This window comes from Hemiscyllium ocellatum, unplaced genomic scaffold (genome assembly GCF_020745735.1).
Source record: "Hemiscyllium ocellatum isolate sHemOce1 unplaced genomic scaffold, sHemOce1.pat.X.cur. scaffold_848_pat_ctg1, whole genome shotgun sequence".
Classification (NCBI taxonomy): domain Eukaryota; kingdom Metazoa; phylum Chordata; class Chondrichthyes; order Orectolobiformes; family Hemiscylliidae; genus Hemiscyllium; species Hemiscyllium ocellatum.
Window position 1 is genome coordinate 32,468 of NW_026869267.1, and position 13,971 is coordinate 46,438.

General features: G+C 58.0%; 2 protein-coding genes across 2 annotated transcripts in view; both read right to left on the reverse strand.

The window, feature by feature from the left end:
* Positions 1-2,933: 2,933 nt before the first annotated feature.
* The window catches only part of bbs1 (Bardet-Biedl syndrome 1), a 95,126-nt gene continuing 84,088 nt past the window's right edge, over positions 2,934-13,971 (reverse strand). Inside the window, exon 18 of the transcript XR_009644424.1 lies at positions 2,934-2,947. The gene's annotated coding sequence lies outside the window, so the exon portion shown is untranslated. The remainder of the gene's footprint in view (positions 2,948-13,971) is intronic.
* The window catches only part of LOC132814502 (atlastin-3-like), a 31,996-nt gene continuing 22,448 nt past the window's right edge, over positions 4,424-13,971 (reverse strand). Inside the window, exons 8-12 of the mRNA XM_060823512.1 lie at positions 12,480-12,607; positions 10,895-10,951; positions 8,393-8,464; positions 6,901-7,434; positions 4,424-4,507 (exon numbers count right to left, since the gene is read on the reverse strand). Coding sequence (XP_060679495.1) covers positions 4,424-4,507; positions 6,901-7,434; positions 8,393-8,464; positions 10,895-10,951; positions 12,480-12,607 — 875 coding nt within the window. The remainder of the gene's footprint in view (positions 4,508-6,900; positions 7,435-8,392; positions 8,465-10,894; positions 10,952-12,479; positions 12,608-13,971) is intronic.

Here is a 13,971-nt window from a genome sequence, read left to right on the forward strand (position 1 = left end):
AATCACCCAGGGGATAGGGGATAAATCACCCAGGGGATAGGGGATAAATCACCCAGGGGTAGGGAATAAATCACCCAGGGATAGGGGATAAATCACCCAGGGGATAAATCACCCAGGGGATAGGGGATAAATCACCCAGGGGTAGGGAATAAATCACCCAGGGGATAGGGGATAAATCACCCAGGCATAGAGGTAAAATCACCCAGGGATATGGGATAAATCACCCAGGGGATAAGGAATAAATCACCCAGGCATAGGGGAAAAAATCACCCAGAGATAGGGGATAAATCACCCAGAGATAGGGGATAAATCACCCAGGGGATAGGGGATAAATCACCCAGGGGATAGGGGATAAATCACCCAGAGATAGGGGATAAATCACCCGGGGATAGGGGATAAATCACCCAGGGATACGGAATAAATCACCCAGGGATAGGGGATAAATCACCCAGGGGTAGGGAATAAATCACCCAGGGGATAGGGGATAAATCACCCAGGGATCGGGGATAAATCACCCAGGGATAGGGGATAAATCACCCAGGGGATAGGGGATAAATCACCCAGGGGATAGGGGATAAATCACCCAGAGATAGGGGATAAATCACCCGGGGATAGGGAATAAATCACCCAGGGATAGGGGATAAATCACCCAGGGGTAGGGAATAAATCACCCGTGGATAGGGGAAAAATCACCCAGAGGTAGGGGATAAATCACCCAGAGATAGAGGATAAATCACCCAGGGGATAGGGGATAAATCACCCAGGGATAGGGGATAAATCACCCAGGGGATAGGGGATAAATCACCCAGGGATAGGGGATAAATCACCCAGGGATAGGGGATAAATCACCCAGGTGATAGGGGATAAATCACCCAGGGATAGGGAATAAATCACCCAGGGATAGGGGATAAATCACCCAGAGATAGGGGATAAATCACCCAGGGGTAGGGAATAAATCACCCAGGGATAGGGATAAATCACCCAGGCATAGGGGAAAAAATCACCCAGAGATAGGGGATAAATCACCCAGGGGTAGGGAATAAATCACTCAGGGGATAGGGGATAAATCACCCAGGGGATAGGGGATAAATCACCCAGGGGTAGGGAATAAATCACCCAGGGATAGGGGATAAATCACCCAGGGATAGGGGATAAGTCACCCAGAGGTAGGGAATAAATCACCCAGGGGATAGGGGATAAATCACCCAGGCATAGGGGAAAAAAATCACCCAGAGATAGGGGATAAATCACCCAGGGGTAGGGAATAAATCACCCGGGGATAGGGGAACAATCACCCAGAGATAGGGGATAAATCACCCGGGGATAGGGGATAAATCACCCAGGGATAGGGACTAAATCACCCAGGGATAGGGGATAAATCACCCAGGGGATAGGGGATAAATCACCCAGAGATAGGGGATAAATCACCCAGGGGATAGGGGATAAATCACTCAGGGATAGGGGATAAATCACCCAGAGACAGGGGATAAATCACCCAGGGGATAGGGGATAAATCACTCAGGGATAGGGGATAAATCACCCAGGGATAGGTGATAAATCACCCAGGGGATAGGGGATAAATCACTCAGGGATAGGGGATAAATCACCCAGAGACAGGGGATAAATCACCCAGGGGATAGGGGATCAATCAGTTGAGGAACCCACCACCTTCCTAACCTGCAATCTTCTTCCTGACCTCTCCACCCCCATCCCACTCCGGCCTATCACCCTCACCTTGACCTCCTTCCACCTATCACATCTCCATCGCCCCTCCCCCAAGTCCCTCCTCCCTACCTTTTATCTTAGCCTGCTGGACACACTCTCCTCATTCCTGATGAAGGGCTTATGCCCGAAACATCGATTCTCCTGTTCCTTGGATGCTGCCTGACCTGCTGCGCTTTTCCAGCAACACATTTTCAGTTAGGGAATAAATCACCCAGGGATAGGGAATAAATCCATCACTGCCCACTCCCTCAGCACTGACCCTCCGACAGTGTGGCACTCCCTCAGCACTGACCCTCCGACAGTGCCCACTCCCTCAGCACTGACCCTCCGACAGTGCAGTACTCCCTCAGCACTGACCCTCTGACAGTGTGGCACTCCCTCAGCACTCACCTTCCGACAGTGCGGCAGTCACTCAGCGCTGACCCTCCGATGGTGCGGCACTCCCTCAGCACTCACCCTCCCTCAGCACTGACACTCCGACATTGCGGCAATCCCTCAGCACTCACCCTCCGACAGTGCCCACTCCCTCAGCACTCACCCTCCGACAGTGCCCACTCCCTCAGCACTGACCCTCCGACAGTGCAGTACTCCCTCAGGACTGACCCTCTGACAGTGTGGCACTCCCTCAGCACTCACCCTCCGACAGTGCGACAATCCCTCAGCACTGACCCTCTGACAGTGCTCACTCCCTCAACGCTGACCCTCCAACAGTGCGACACTCCCCCAGCACTGACCCTCCGACAGCGCCCACTCCAACAGCACTGACCCTCCGACAGCGCCCACTCCTTCACCACTGACCTTCCGACAGTGCAGTACTCCCTCAGTACTCACCCTCCGACAGTGCCCACTCCCTCAGCACTGACCCTCTGACAGTGCGGCACTCCCTCAGCACTCACCCTCCGACAGTGCCCACTCCCTCAGCACTGACCCTCTGACAGTGCCTGCTCCATCAGCACTGACACACCGACATTGCGGCAGTCCCTCAGCACTGACCCTCCGACAGTGCTCACTCCCTCAACGCTGACCCTCTGACAGTGCGGCACTCCCCCAGCACTGACCCAGCGACAGCGCCCACTCCATCAGCACTGACCCTCCGACAGTGCAGTACTCCCTCAGCACTCACCCTCCGACAGTGCCCACTCCCTCAGCACTGACCCTCTGACAGTGTGGCACTCCCTCAGCACTCACCCTCCGACAGTGCGGCAGTCACTCAGCGCTGACCCTCCGACAGTGCGGCACTCCCTCAGCACTGACCGTCCGACAGTGCGACACTCCCCCAGCACTGACCCTCCGACAGCGCCCACTCCAACAGCACTGACCCTCCGACAGCGCCCAATCCTTCAGCACTGACCTTCCGACAGTGCAGTACTCCCTCAGCATTCATCCTCCGACAGTGCCCACTCCCTCAGCACTGACCCTCTGACAGTGCGGCACTCCCTCAGCACTCTCACTCTCCGACAGTGCCCACTCCCTCAGCACTGACCCTCTGACAGTGCCTGCTCCATCAGCACTGACACACCGACATTGCGGCAGTCCCTCAGCACTGACCCTCCGACAGTGCTCACTCCCTCAACGCTGACCCTCCGACAGTGCGGCACTCCCCCAGCACTGACCCAGCGACAGCGCCCACTCCATCAGCACTGACCCTCCGACAGTGCAGTACTCCCTCAGCACTGGCCCTCTGACAGTGCGGCACTCCCTCAGCACTGACCCTCCGACAGTGCCCGCTCCCTCAGCACTGACCCTCCGACATTGCGGCAGTCCTTCAGCGCTGACCCTCTGACAGTGCAGCACTCCCTCAGCACTGACCCTCTGACAGTGCCCGCTCCATCAGCACTGATCCTCCGACAGTGCGGCAGTCCCTCAGCACTGACCCTCTGACAGTGCATACTCCCTCAGCGTTGACTCTCCGACAGTGCTCACTCCCTCAACACTGACCCTCCGACAGTGCGGCACTCCCTCAGCACTGACCCTCCGACAGCGCCCACTCCCTCAACACTGACCCTCCGACAGTACCCACTCCCTCAGCACTGACCCTCTGACAGCGCCCACTCCATCAGCACTGACCCTCCGACAGTGCCTGCTCCCTCTGCACTGACCCTCCGACAGTGCCCGCTCCCTCAGCACTGACCCTCTGACAGTGCCCACTCCCTCAGCACTGACCCTCTGACAGTGCCCACTCCCTTGGCACTGACCCTCCGACAGTGCGGCACTCCCTCAGCACTGACCCTCCGACAGTGCAGCACTCCCTCAGTACTGATAAAGTCAAACACTTGACCATCTGATTGTGGAATGTTACTGACCCCTGACAGAGAGGGAAAGGGGGGACAAAGGCAGGGCCAGAGGAGGGTGAAGGGGGAGGGTGGGATGTGGCTTGTGGAAGAGTAGAGCGAGGCTGTCAGAATAAACCCCATAATGTCTCCACTCCCCTCCTCCAGCCCATCACACCAACGTCCCTTTCTCTCTTCTCCAGCCGCCTCTGAGCTTGGCGTGGGCTCCACTTTGTCAAGTCCCCCGGGTTCAAACGGAGAGGGGCAAGCTCTCGTTCCCCCCTCACCCCCTCCCCAACCCCACCACCCGTTCTCACTTTTCATGACAGAGAGAGAGTGTGGGAGAGAGTAGCTCTGAGACATCTTTCTGAAGGGTGGGATGGAGGGAGGGTATTTACCCCTGAGCCCATGACCGAGCGCAGTCTCCGCTAGTTCCTGGCAGCTTGGGCCAAGCCGGCGATGAGGGTCACTTGCTCCGAGCTGGTGAACCGGTTCAGTATCGCGTTGGTGATCTGTGCAAAGTAGGATACAGCTGTGGTCAGCAAAACCCGGATCTTGGAGGATTCCTCCATTCCACCCTCCCCCCCATCCCCTCGATAATACCTTTCCCCACCTAGGGCGGAAACTCGAAGTCACCAAATCCTGGGGGTCAGGATGGAGATGTATTTGGAAAGACACGGACCGATTCGAGATAGTCAACATGGCTTTGTGCGTGGGGAAGTCATGTCTCACAAACTTGATTGAGTTTTTATGAAGAAGTAATGAAGAGGATTGACGAGGGCAGAGCGGTGGGCTTCAGTAAGGTGTTCGACAAAGTGGGTCCAAAATCAGCAAATGGCATTCCCACTCCCACCCCATCGACCCCCACCTCATCGACCCCCACCCCATCGACCCCCACCCCATCGACCCCCACCCCTTCCGCAAGTATCATAGGTGCTGCACCTCCATTTACTACACGGTTAGCTCCAGAAAACTTCGTTGCGTGACTGTTGGACCCAGCAGTGGTGGGTGGGATTGCGCGTTAAGGCCAGGCCCACGTTTAGTTTGGCGTCACGTCCAACACGGCATTGTAGGCCGAAGAAGCCCGTTCCTGTGTCTAACCGTCAGTCTCCCTCGAGTGGAACATTCTCACGGCTATGTACACCGAGTCCCTGCACTCCCCACCCAGCATCTACAGTGCCCCACCAGGCCCTGGGGATTAGAGACTGTATGGGAGGAGACACACACCCTCCCCACCCCGGCCCGTGTTGGCTCTCCGGAGAGCCATCCACTCAGTCTCATTCCTCCAGCCCCTGCAAGTTAACCTCCTCCCCACCACCCTTATCCACTGTCCCCACTGAGTTCCACAGGGTTAGGGTCAACCCACTCCCCTCACAACCCACCTCAACCCCCATCTGACACACACACACACACACACAGATACACACCCAGAGATACACACCCACACGCACACACACATACAGACACAGACACACACCCACACGCAGACACAGACACACACCCAAACAGAGATACACACCCACATGCATACACACACACACACACAGAGATACACACCCAGACGTGCACACACACACACATACACTCACAGACAGACACACATACACACCCACATGCACACACACACAAAGACACAGACACACCCACACACGCAGTCAGACACACTCCCAGAGATACACACCCACATGCACGCACACACACACACGCAGTCAGGCGCACACACATACACACCTATCCACCCACCCACCCACACACACCACAGACAGACATCCAAACAGAGATGCACACCCACCCGTGCACGGGCACGTGCACACACACACACCCACACACACACCCACACACACACACACCCACACACACACACCCACACACACACCCACAGACACACACACACACACACACCCACACACACACACCCACACACACACCCACAGACACACACACACACACACACAGACACACACACGCACACACACACACCCACACACACACCCACACACACACACACACACACACAACCGTGCATGTCTTGCATTTCAATCCATGGCCCCTCTGTTGCAGACTCTCCCCACTGTAACTGTACATTGAGAATTGAGAGAGTGAGGTGGTTTGGGAGAGTCATAGAGTCATACAGCACAGAAACAGACCCTTCGGTCCAACCCACCCATGCTGACCCAATCTAGTCCCACCTGCCAGCACCCGGCCCATATCCCTCCAAACCCTTCCTAGTCATACACCCATCCAGATGCCTTTTAAATGTTGTCACTGTCCCAGCCTCCACCACCGGCCGGTGTGTTAGAGTGGGAGGGCTCGGGCAGAGCTCCTCAGGGACTCAGACCCTATCGTTCCAGTCCCTGATCCCACTCGGGATCCTAATGGGAGCAGTTTGTCCGGCTTCCATCAACCTGTCATCGTCTGTCCTCTGTCCCTTTTGCCCCAGGGAGTACAATCCTCTCATCTCCGTGAGAAGAATGTGGGGCAGGCGAGAGGGTAAGGGGAGGGATGTCACAGAAACCTAGAAAGTTCTCACAGGCCGAGGCAGAGCCAGCCCAGGAAGGATGTTCCGATGACTGGGGTGGGGCTGGGAGGGAGAGGCAGAGCCGGGGGGGGTCACAGTCTCAGGATACAGGTTGGGAGGGGGGGCGGGTACCTCCCCTGGCCCGATTTTCCATGTCTGTGCAGAGCTTTCCAGCAAATCTCCCATCACGAACCGCCACGGGAGTGGGAGCAGGCCACTCGGCCCGTCGCCGACCCTCCCAACGTTCCTGCAGGTCGGAGATCTGCTGAGATCGTCCCCCTCACCCCGGGGCCAACCCCACCTCGACGATCGGTCTGATTTATTCCCCACATACCCTTCCCACCCCTTAGGGGACTCGGCGCCAGTCCAGAGCTGGCGCGGACCAACACCGGTTTGGGGATAGCCGGTCGCTAGGCTGTCCCAGGGGGACGCCCTCCCCCTGAAAGGCGCCGGCTGGGGGACGGGAGTCATGCTGCGTCGTCTGCTCACCCCGCTGAGGATCTTCTCGCTGAAGCTGTCGATGATCTCCCCCAGCAGTGGGCTCTGCCCCGTGTACTTGACGTAGCACCAGGTCAGGAGGGTGAGCGAGCACAGGCCGATGACGAAGTTGAAGATGACCGAGAGAAAGCCGAATCCCAGCAGCCCGAGGAAGCCGGAGAGGACGTGCATGCAGACGATGAGCAGCAGCATGGCGCTGGGCGTGCGGACGATGCTGAACAGGTTCTTGCTCTGATTGAACTTGAGGTAGGTGAGCAGCATCTCGCTGATGTCCCTGGTCAGCCGGTCCTCGGACTGCATGATCAGAGCTCGGCTGCCCATCTTCTTGGTGGCTCGGAACTTCTCGACAGCTGCCTCCAGGTAGACCTGGTGCCTCTCACGGATCCTGCGGGGTGACAGGTAACCCTTGTCCCCTCCGCACAGCTGAAAGGCATGGGGACACAGTTCAGGCCCACTGGGAGCAACGGGAGGCCATTCAGCCCCGCCCTCCCTCCAGACTGTCCCACAGGGACAGCAAGAGGCCATTCAGCCCCTTCTCCCTCCAGACTGTCCCACAGGGACAGCAAGAAGCCATTCAGCCCCTTCTCCCTCCAGACTGTCGCACAGGGACAGCAAGAGGCCATTCAGCCCCCCTTCTCCCTCCAGACTGTCCCATCCCATAGGAACAGCAAGAGGCCATTCAGCCCCACCCTCCCTCCAGACTGTCCCACAGGGACAGCAAGAGGCCATTCAGCCCCCCCTCCTTGCGACAGCTGTAAAGGAACAGGAGGCCATTTTGTGTCTTGATCCTTGTCTCTTCACTGGGACCAGGACTCGGGTCAGAGCGCGGGTGAGTAGTAAGGGGCTGCCGAGGGAAGGCAGTGACTAATTAATCCATTCCAGAATCCAGGAGCAATCCCTTCATCCGGGGAGTGGGCTGAGAGTGGGAGCCCCACCCTCAGGCAGCAATCGGGAGTGGGGGGGGGGGGGGGGGGGGGGTAGTGGAGCCCTTTCCAAACCGGGAATGTGGGTGAACACACGACAGTGTAAGGAATAGGAAGACAGCGGGGAGGGGGTGGGGGTGGGGGGGGGGGTGAGGGTGGGGGTGGGGGGAGGGGGTGGGGGTGAGGCTGGGGGGAGGAGGTGGGGGTGGGGGTGAGGGTGGGGGTGAGGGTGGGGGAGGGGGGAGGGGGGAGGAAGGAGGTGGAGATGAAGAGGCAAAATGCCAGTAGGCAGAACTGCCTGTTACTACCCTTCCCAGTTAAAGAAAGACCTGCATTTACATGGCACCTTTCTTAAAAAGGGGTGGTAGGGACGTGACTTGGGACAGGGGTCACTTTCCACACGTCAGCAGGGTGAGGGTGAACACGCGGAGGGTAAGGCAGTAAAGGGCTCTCCTTACCCCCTCCATCGCCTTCTGGTAGTAATTCTTGGCTAACATAATCGCCGTCTGGTTGTTGGCTTCAGCTGTTGCCTGTCAGAGACAGCGAAGCGCGTGTTACCTTCAAACAAAGGCAGATCAAACCGGGCAGCACCTCGCAGTCCCAGCCCAGGGAGGGAGGGGAGGGGAGGGGACGGGGGAGGAGGGGGGTCTGCTGGCAGGAAAAGGCTGGAGACGGACAGAGTGGAGAAGCAGGGAATCAGGAGGATAGGAACGGGGTAGGGAGGAGGTGGAGTGAGACAGGACAGGGTGGGGGCTAGAGAGAGGGAACAGGTGAGGGTGGGGGGGAAGGGTTGAGGGTGGAGAGAGAGGGAAAGGGTGAGGGTGAAGAGAGAGAGGGGAGGGGTGAGGGTGGAGAGAGAGAGGGAAGGGGTGAGGGTGGGGAGAGAGAGAGGGGTGAGGGTGGGGAGAGAGAGAGGGGTGGGGTGGGGAGAGAGAGGGAAGGGGTGAGGGTGGGGAGAGAGTGAGGGGTGAGGGTGGGGGGAGAGAGAGGGGTGAGGGTGGGGAGAGAGAGGGAAGGGGTGAGGGTGGGGAGAGAGAGAGGGGTGAGGGTGGGGAGAGAGAGAGGGGTGAGGGTGGGGAGAGAGAGGGAAGGGGTGAGGGTGGGGAGAGAGTGAGGGGTGAGGGTGGGGGGAGAGAGAGGGAAGGGGTGAGGGTGGGGAGAGAGTGAGGGGTGAGGGTGGGGAGAGAGTGAGGGGTGAGGGTGGGGAGAGAGTGAGGGGTGAGGGTGGGGAGAGAGAGAGGGGTGAGGGTGGGGAGAGAGTGAGGGGTGAGGGTGGGGAGAGAGAGAGGGGTGAGGGTGGAGAGAGAGAGGGAAGGGGTGTGGGTGGAGAGAGAGAGAGGGAAGGGGTGTGGGTGGAGAGAGAGAGAGGGAAGGGGTGAGGGTGGGGAGAGAGTGAGGGGTGAGGGTGGGGAGAGTGGAGTGAAAGGAGGGAGTGAATGAAATCAGAGGGGCTGGTGGAAGTGAGAGTAGGATGGAGGGGTTGTGTCGAGGGAAGAAGGAGGTGGAGGCAGAGGGAGAGATGCCAGGGGAAGACAGGGAGAGTTGGAGGAGAGGGAGAGGGGATGGAGGGAGGGGTGAGGGATGGAGGGAGGGGTGAGGGATGAACGGAGAGACACGGGGTGGAGGAAGTGAGGAAAGGGAGGGGTGGAAGGAGAGGGAGGGACGAGCGAGGTGGGGAGGGGAATATCGATCTTGTTCCTCAACCATCATCCACAGGAACAGCAGGAGGCCATTCAGCCCCCCCTCCTGCAGCCCCCCTCCTGCAGCCCCCCCTCCTGCAGCCCCCCCTCCTGCAGCCCCCTCTCCTGCAGCCCCCCTCCTGCAGCCCCCCCTCCTGCAGCCCCCCCTCCTGCAGCCCCCTCTCCTGCAGCCCCCCCTCCTGCAGCCCCCCCTCCTGCAGCCCCTCTCCTGCAGCCCCCCCTCCTGCATTCCCCCTCCTGCAGCCCCCCCTCCTGCAGCCCCCCTCCTGCAGCCCCCCTCCTGCAGCCCCCCCTCCTGCAGCCCCCCTCCTGCAGCCCCCCCCCTGCAGCCCCCCTCCTGCAGCCCCTCACCTGCAGCCCCCCTCCTGCAGCCCCCCTCCTGCAGCCCCTCACCTGCAGCCCCCCCTCCTGCAGCCCCCCCTCCTGCAGCCTGGAAAGCTGGCATGTTGAGCAGAACACCAGGCAATGGCAGGAGGGTTGCAATGCCTCATGTAGTTGAGCAGCCAGGCAGTACGGAGGGGCCCCGGCTCAGTCAGGGATAGGAGTGTCACACGGATGCAGGTACCCTCCAGGACCTGGGGTTTCTGAGTGAGCTGTTCCCAGAGTGAGGGAATGTATTACCCTGAACCCTGTGGGATTGGGAACCCTGCATCCTCCTGAGCTCAATACCCCCCCACACACACACACTGTTACAGAATCCTGACGGTGTGGAAACAGGCCATTCAGCCCATTGTGGATACACTGACCCTTAGAAGAACATCCGAACCAGACCTGCCCGATCCCTGTAACCCTGCAGTTCCTATGGCCAGTTCACCCAACCTGCACATCCCTCAGGCGATACAACATGGCCGACCCCCCCAACCTGCACATCCCTCGGGTGATACAACATGGCCGATGCCCCCCAACCTGGACATCCCTCGGGTGATACAACATGGCCGACCCCCTCTAACCTGCACATCCCTCGAGTGATACAACATGGCCGATGCCACCTTACTCGCACATCTTTGGGACTGTGGGAGGAAACCCACACAGACACGGGGTGGAATCGAACCTGGGTCCCTGGTGCTATGAGGCAGCAGTGCTGACCATTGAGCCACCGTGCCGAGATTCTGGGATAACAATCTAATTGGGAATGGAATGGCTCCATACTAGCCCATTTCATGACAGCTGCTTGCCCCGCCCCTGCCCCCCCCACACCACCCCTGTCCCAGGGTTCCCTGTCTCTGGGAATGACCATGTCACACAGCGATAAGCACTTACCTCCAGGATGGATTTGGGATGTGGGAGGTCGTCACCCTGAAAAACCTTCATGTAAACCTGGAACACAGAACACAGGGACATAACGGATCAGAGTTGACAGTAGACACAGAGTGAGGCTGGGACTTCCCCCACCCACCCACCCACCCACCCGTCTGCTCACAGTCTCACCTCACCGAGTGCAGGACAACCTGAAGACTCCAGCGTTGCAACTCCCTCCAGGCCCACTCCCAGCTGCTGTCCACAGCCCAGGCCCAGCAGTGAGTGTGTCTGAGACTGGATTGTTATCCCAGTCAAACACCACTGGCTCTCTTCACTGCCTCACCCTCACTCCCAGCTCACAGCCTCTGCATTTTACATTACAAATCCATCCTCATGCCCTTCCCTATCACAGTAATCCCCACCAGCCCCTACACCCCCTCCCTATCTCTGTCACCCCCTCCAAGCTCCTCCACCCCCCTCCCTATCTCTGTATCCCATTCCAAGCCCCTACAGCCCCTCCCTATCTCTGTCAGCCCCTCCAGCCCCTACACCCCCTCCCTATCTCTGTAACCCTCTACACCCCCTCCCTATCTCTGTAACCCCCTCCAGCCCCTACACCCCCTCCCTATCTCTGTAACCCCCCTCCAGCCCCTACACCCCCTCCCTATCGCTGTCACCCCCTCCAGCCCCTACACCCCTCCCTATCTCTGTAACCCCCTCCAGCCCCTACACCCCCTTCCTACCTCTGTCACTCCGTCCAGCCCCTACATCCCCTCCCTATCTCTGTATCCCTTCCAGCCCCTACATCCCCTCCCTATCTCTGTATCCCTTCCAGCCCCTACAGCCCTCCCTATCTATGGGACAATTTCCCATGGCCAATCCACCCTGACCTGTACATCCCTGGGCACTACGGGACAATCCACCTGTGGAAGGTTGGGCCTGTGGGAGGAAACCGGAGCACCTGGAGGAAACCCACGCAGACACGGGGATAATGTGCAAACTCCACCCAGACAGACACCCGAGGGTGGGATCGGACCCGGGTTCCTGGCACTGAGAGGGCAGTGCTAACCACTGGGGGCACCGTGCTGCCACCTGTACGTTTGTTTTGCTGCCAGTTTCTGAATCTCTCTTTACATTTCCTGTTTCCCTTGAACACTGGACCTTCTCCGTTCAGCCTGCTTCTCACTCATGACTGACAATGGGTCATAATCCCCCTTTTTTTAACGTCTAGCTCTGCCTCCAGATGCCCTACCCTTTACTGCCCTGATTTACCTGAACCATCTCTTCTCTTTTACCTGGGACAGCTTCCATAGGAATGCTCTCCGACAACCTCTTCCTACAGGCGGAAGATCCAGAAGCCTGAACACACGCACCAGCAGCTTCCCAAACAGCGTCTTCCTGCCCGTTATTAGACCGATGGACGGACTCCCTAGTCTTATGTAATGCTGACCTTGGAAACGTTCATCTTGCCCCATGCACACCCTGATCCGTACGTCCTGGCTTACTGCGTGCTGCCTGTCCTGCTCACAAACCAAGCTGCTCACTGTACTGTGACACACGTGACAATAAAATGAATCAGTCAGAACGTGGGGGGGAGCGCACCCACCTTGAAATATTCCAGCAGGTTCCTGCAGGTGACCTTGGAGCCACCGATCTCTTTCTCCACCAGGTTCTCGGGACTGAGCAGCGAGTGGATCAGAGCCTGCAGGTTCGTCTTGAAGTCATCGTCGATGTCTGGCGAGACAGAGAGAGAGAGAGGAGATCGGAGCTTAGCATGATGGGTCGGGGTACAGAGTGGGGATAGGGAAAGGCATTCTCAACAATCAAACAGGGCTGAGGGTCAGCGAGAGATGGGGACGGGGGGGTAGGGAGGGAACGGAGGGGGGAAGGTTACAGACGGTTGGCATCACCTGCAGCTTGGGAAAAGGACAGCAGTCAGCAAAGAGAGAGAGAGTCAGATGGAGACAGGGGGAGAGATACAGACAGAGAGACAGTCAGATAGAGACAGGGGGAGAGATACAGACAGAGAGAGAGTCAGATAGAGACAGGGGGAGAGATACAGACAGAGAGACAGGCAGATGGAGACAGGGGGAGAGATACAGACAGAGAGACAGGCAGATGGAGACAGGGGGAGAGAGACAGGCAGATAGAGACAGGGGGAGAGATACAGACAGAAAGACAGTCAGATAGAGACAGGGGGAGAGATACAGACGGAAAGACAGGCAGATGGAGACAGGGGGAGAGATACAGACAGAGAGACAGGCAGATGGAGACAGGGGGAGAGATACAGACAGAGAGACAGGCAGATAGAGACAGGGGGAGAGATACAGACAGAGAGACAGGCAGATGGAGACAGGGGGAGAGATACAGACAGAGAGACAGGCAGATGGAGACAGGGGGAGAGATACAGACAGAGAGACAGGCAGATGGAGACAGGGGGAGAGATACAGACAGAGAGACAGGCAGATAGAGACAGGGGGAGAGATACAGACGGAAAGACAGTCAGATAGAGACAGGGGGAGAGATACAGACGGAAAGACAGGCAGATGGAGACAGGGGGAGAGATACAGACAGAGAGACAGGCAGATGGAGACAGGGGGAGAGATACAGACAGAGAGACAGGCAGATAGAGACAGGGGGAGAGATACAGACGGAAAGACAGTCAGATAGAGACAGGGGGAGAGATACAGACAGAGAGACAGGCAGATAGAGACAGGGGGAGAGATACAGACAGAAAGACAGTCAGATAGAGACAGGGGGAGAGATACAGACGGAAAGACAGGCAGATGGAGACAGGGGGAGAGATACAGACAGAGAGACAGGCAGATGGAGACAGGGGGAGAGATACAGACAGAGAGACAGGCAGATAGAGACAGGGGGAGAGATACAGACGGAAAGACAGTCAGATAGAGACAGGGGGAGAGATACAGACGGAAAGACAGGCAGATGGAGACAGGGGGAGAGATACAGACAGAGAGACAGGCAGATGGAGACAGGGGGAGAGATACAGACAGAGAGACAGGCAGATAGAGACAGGGGGAGAGATACAGACAGAGAGACAGGCAGATGGAGACAGGGGGAGAGATACAGACGGAAAG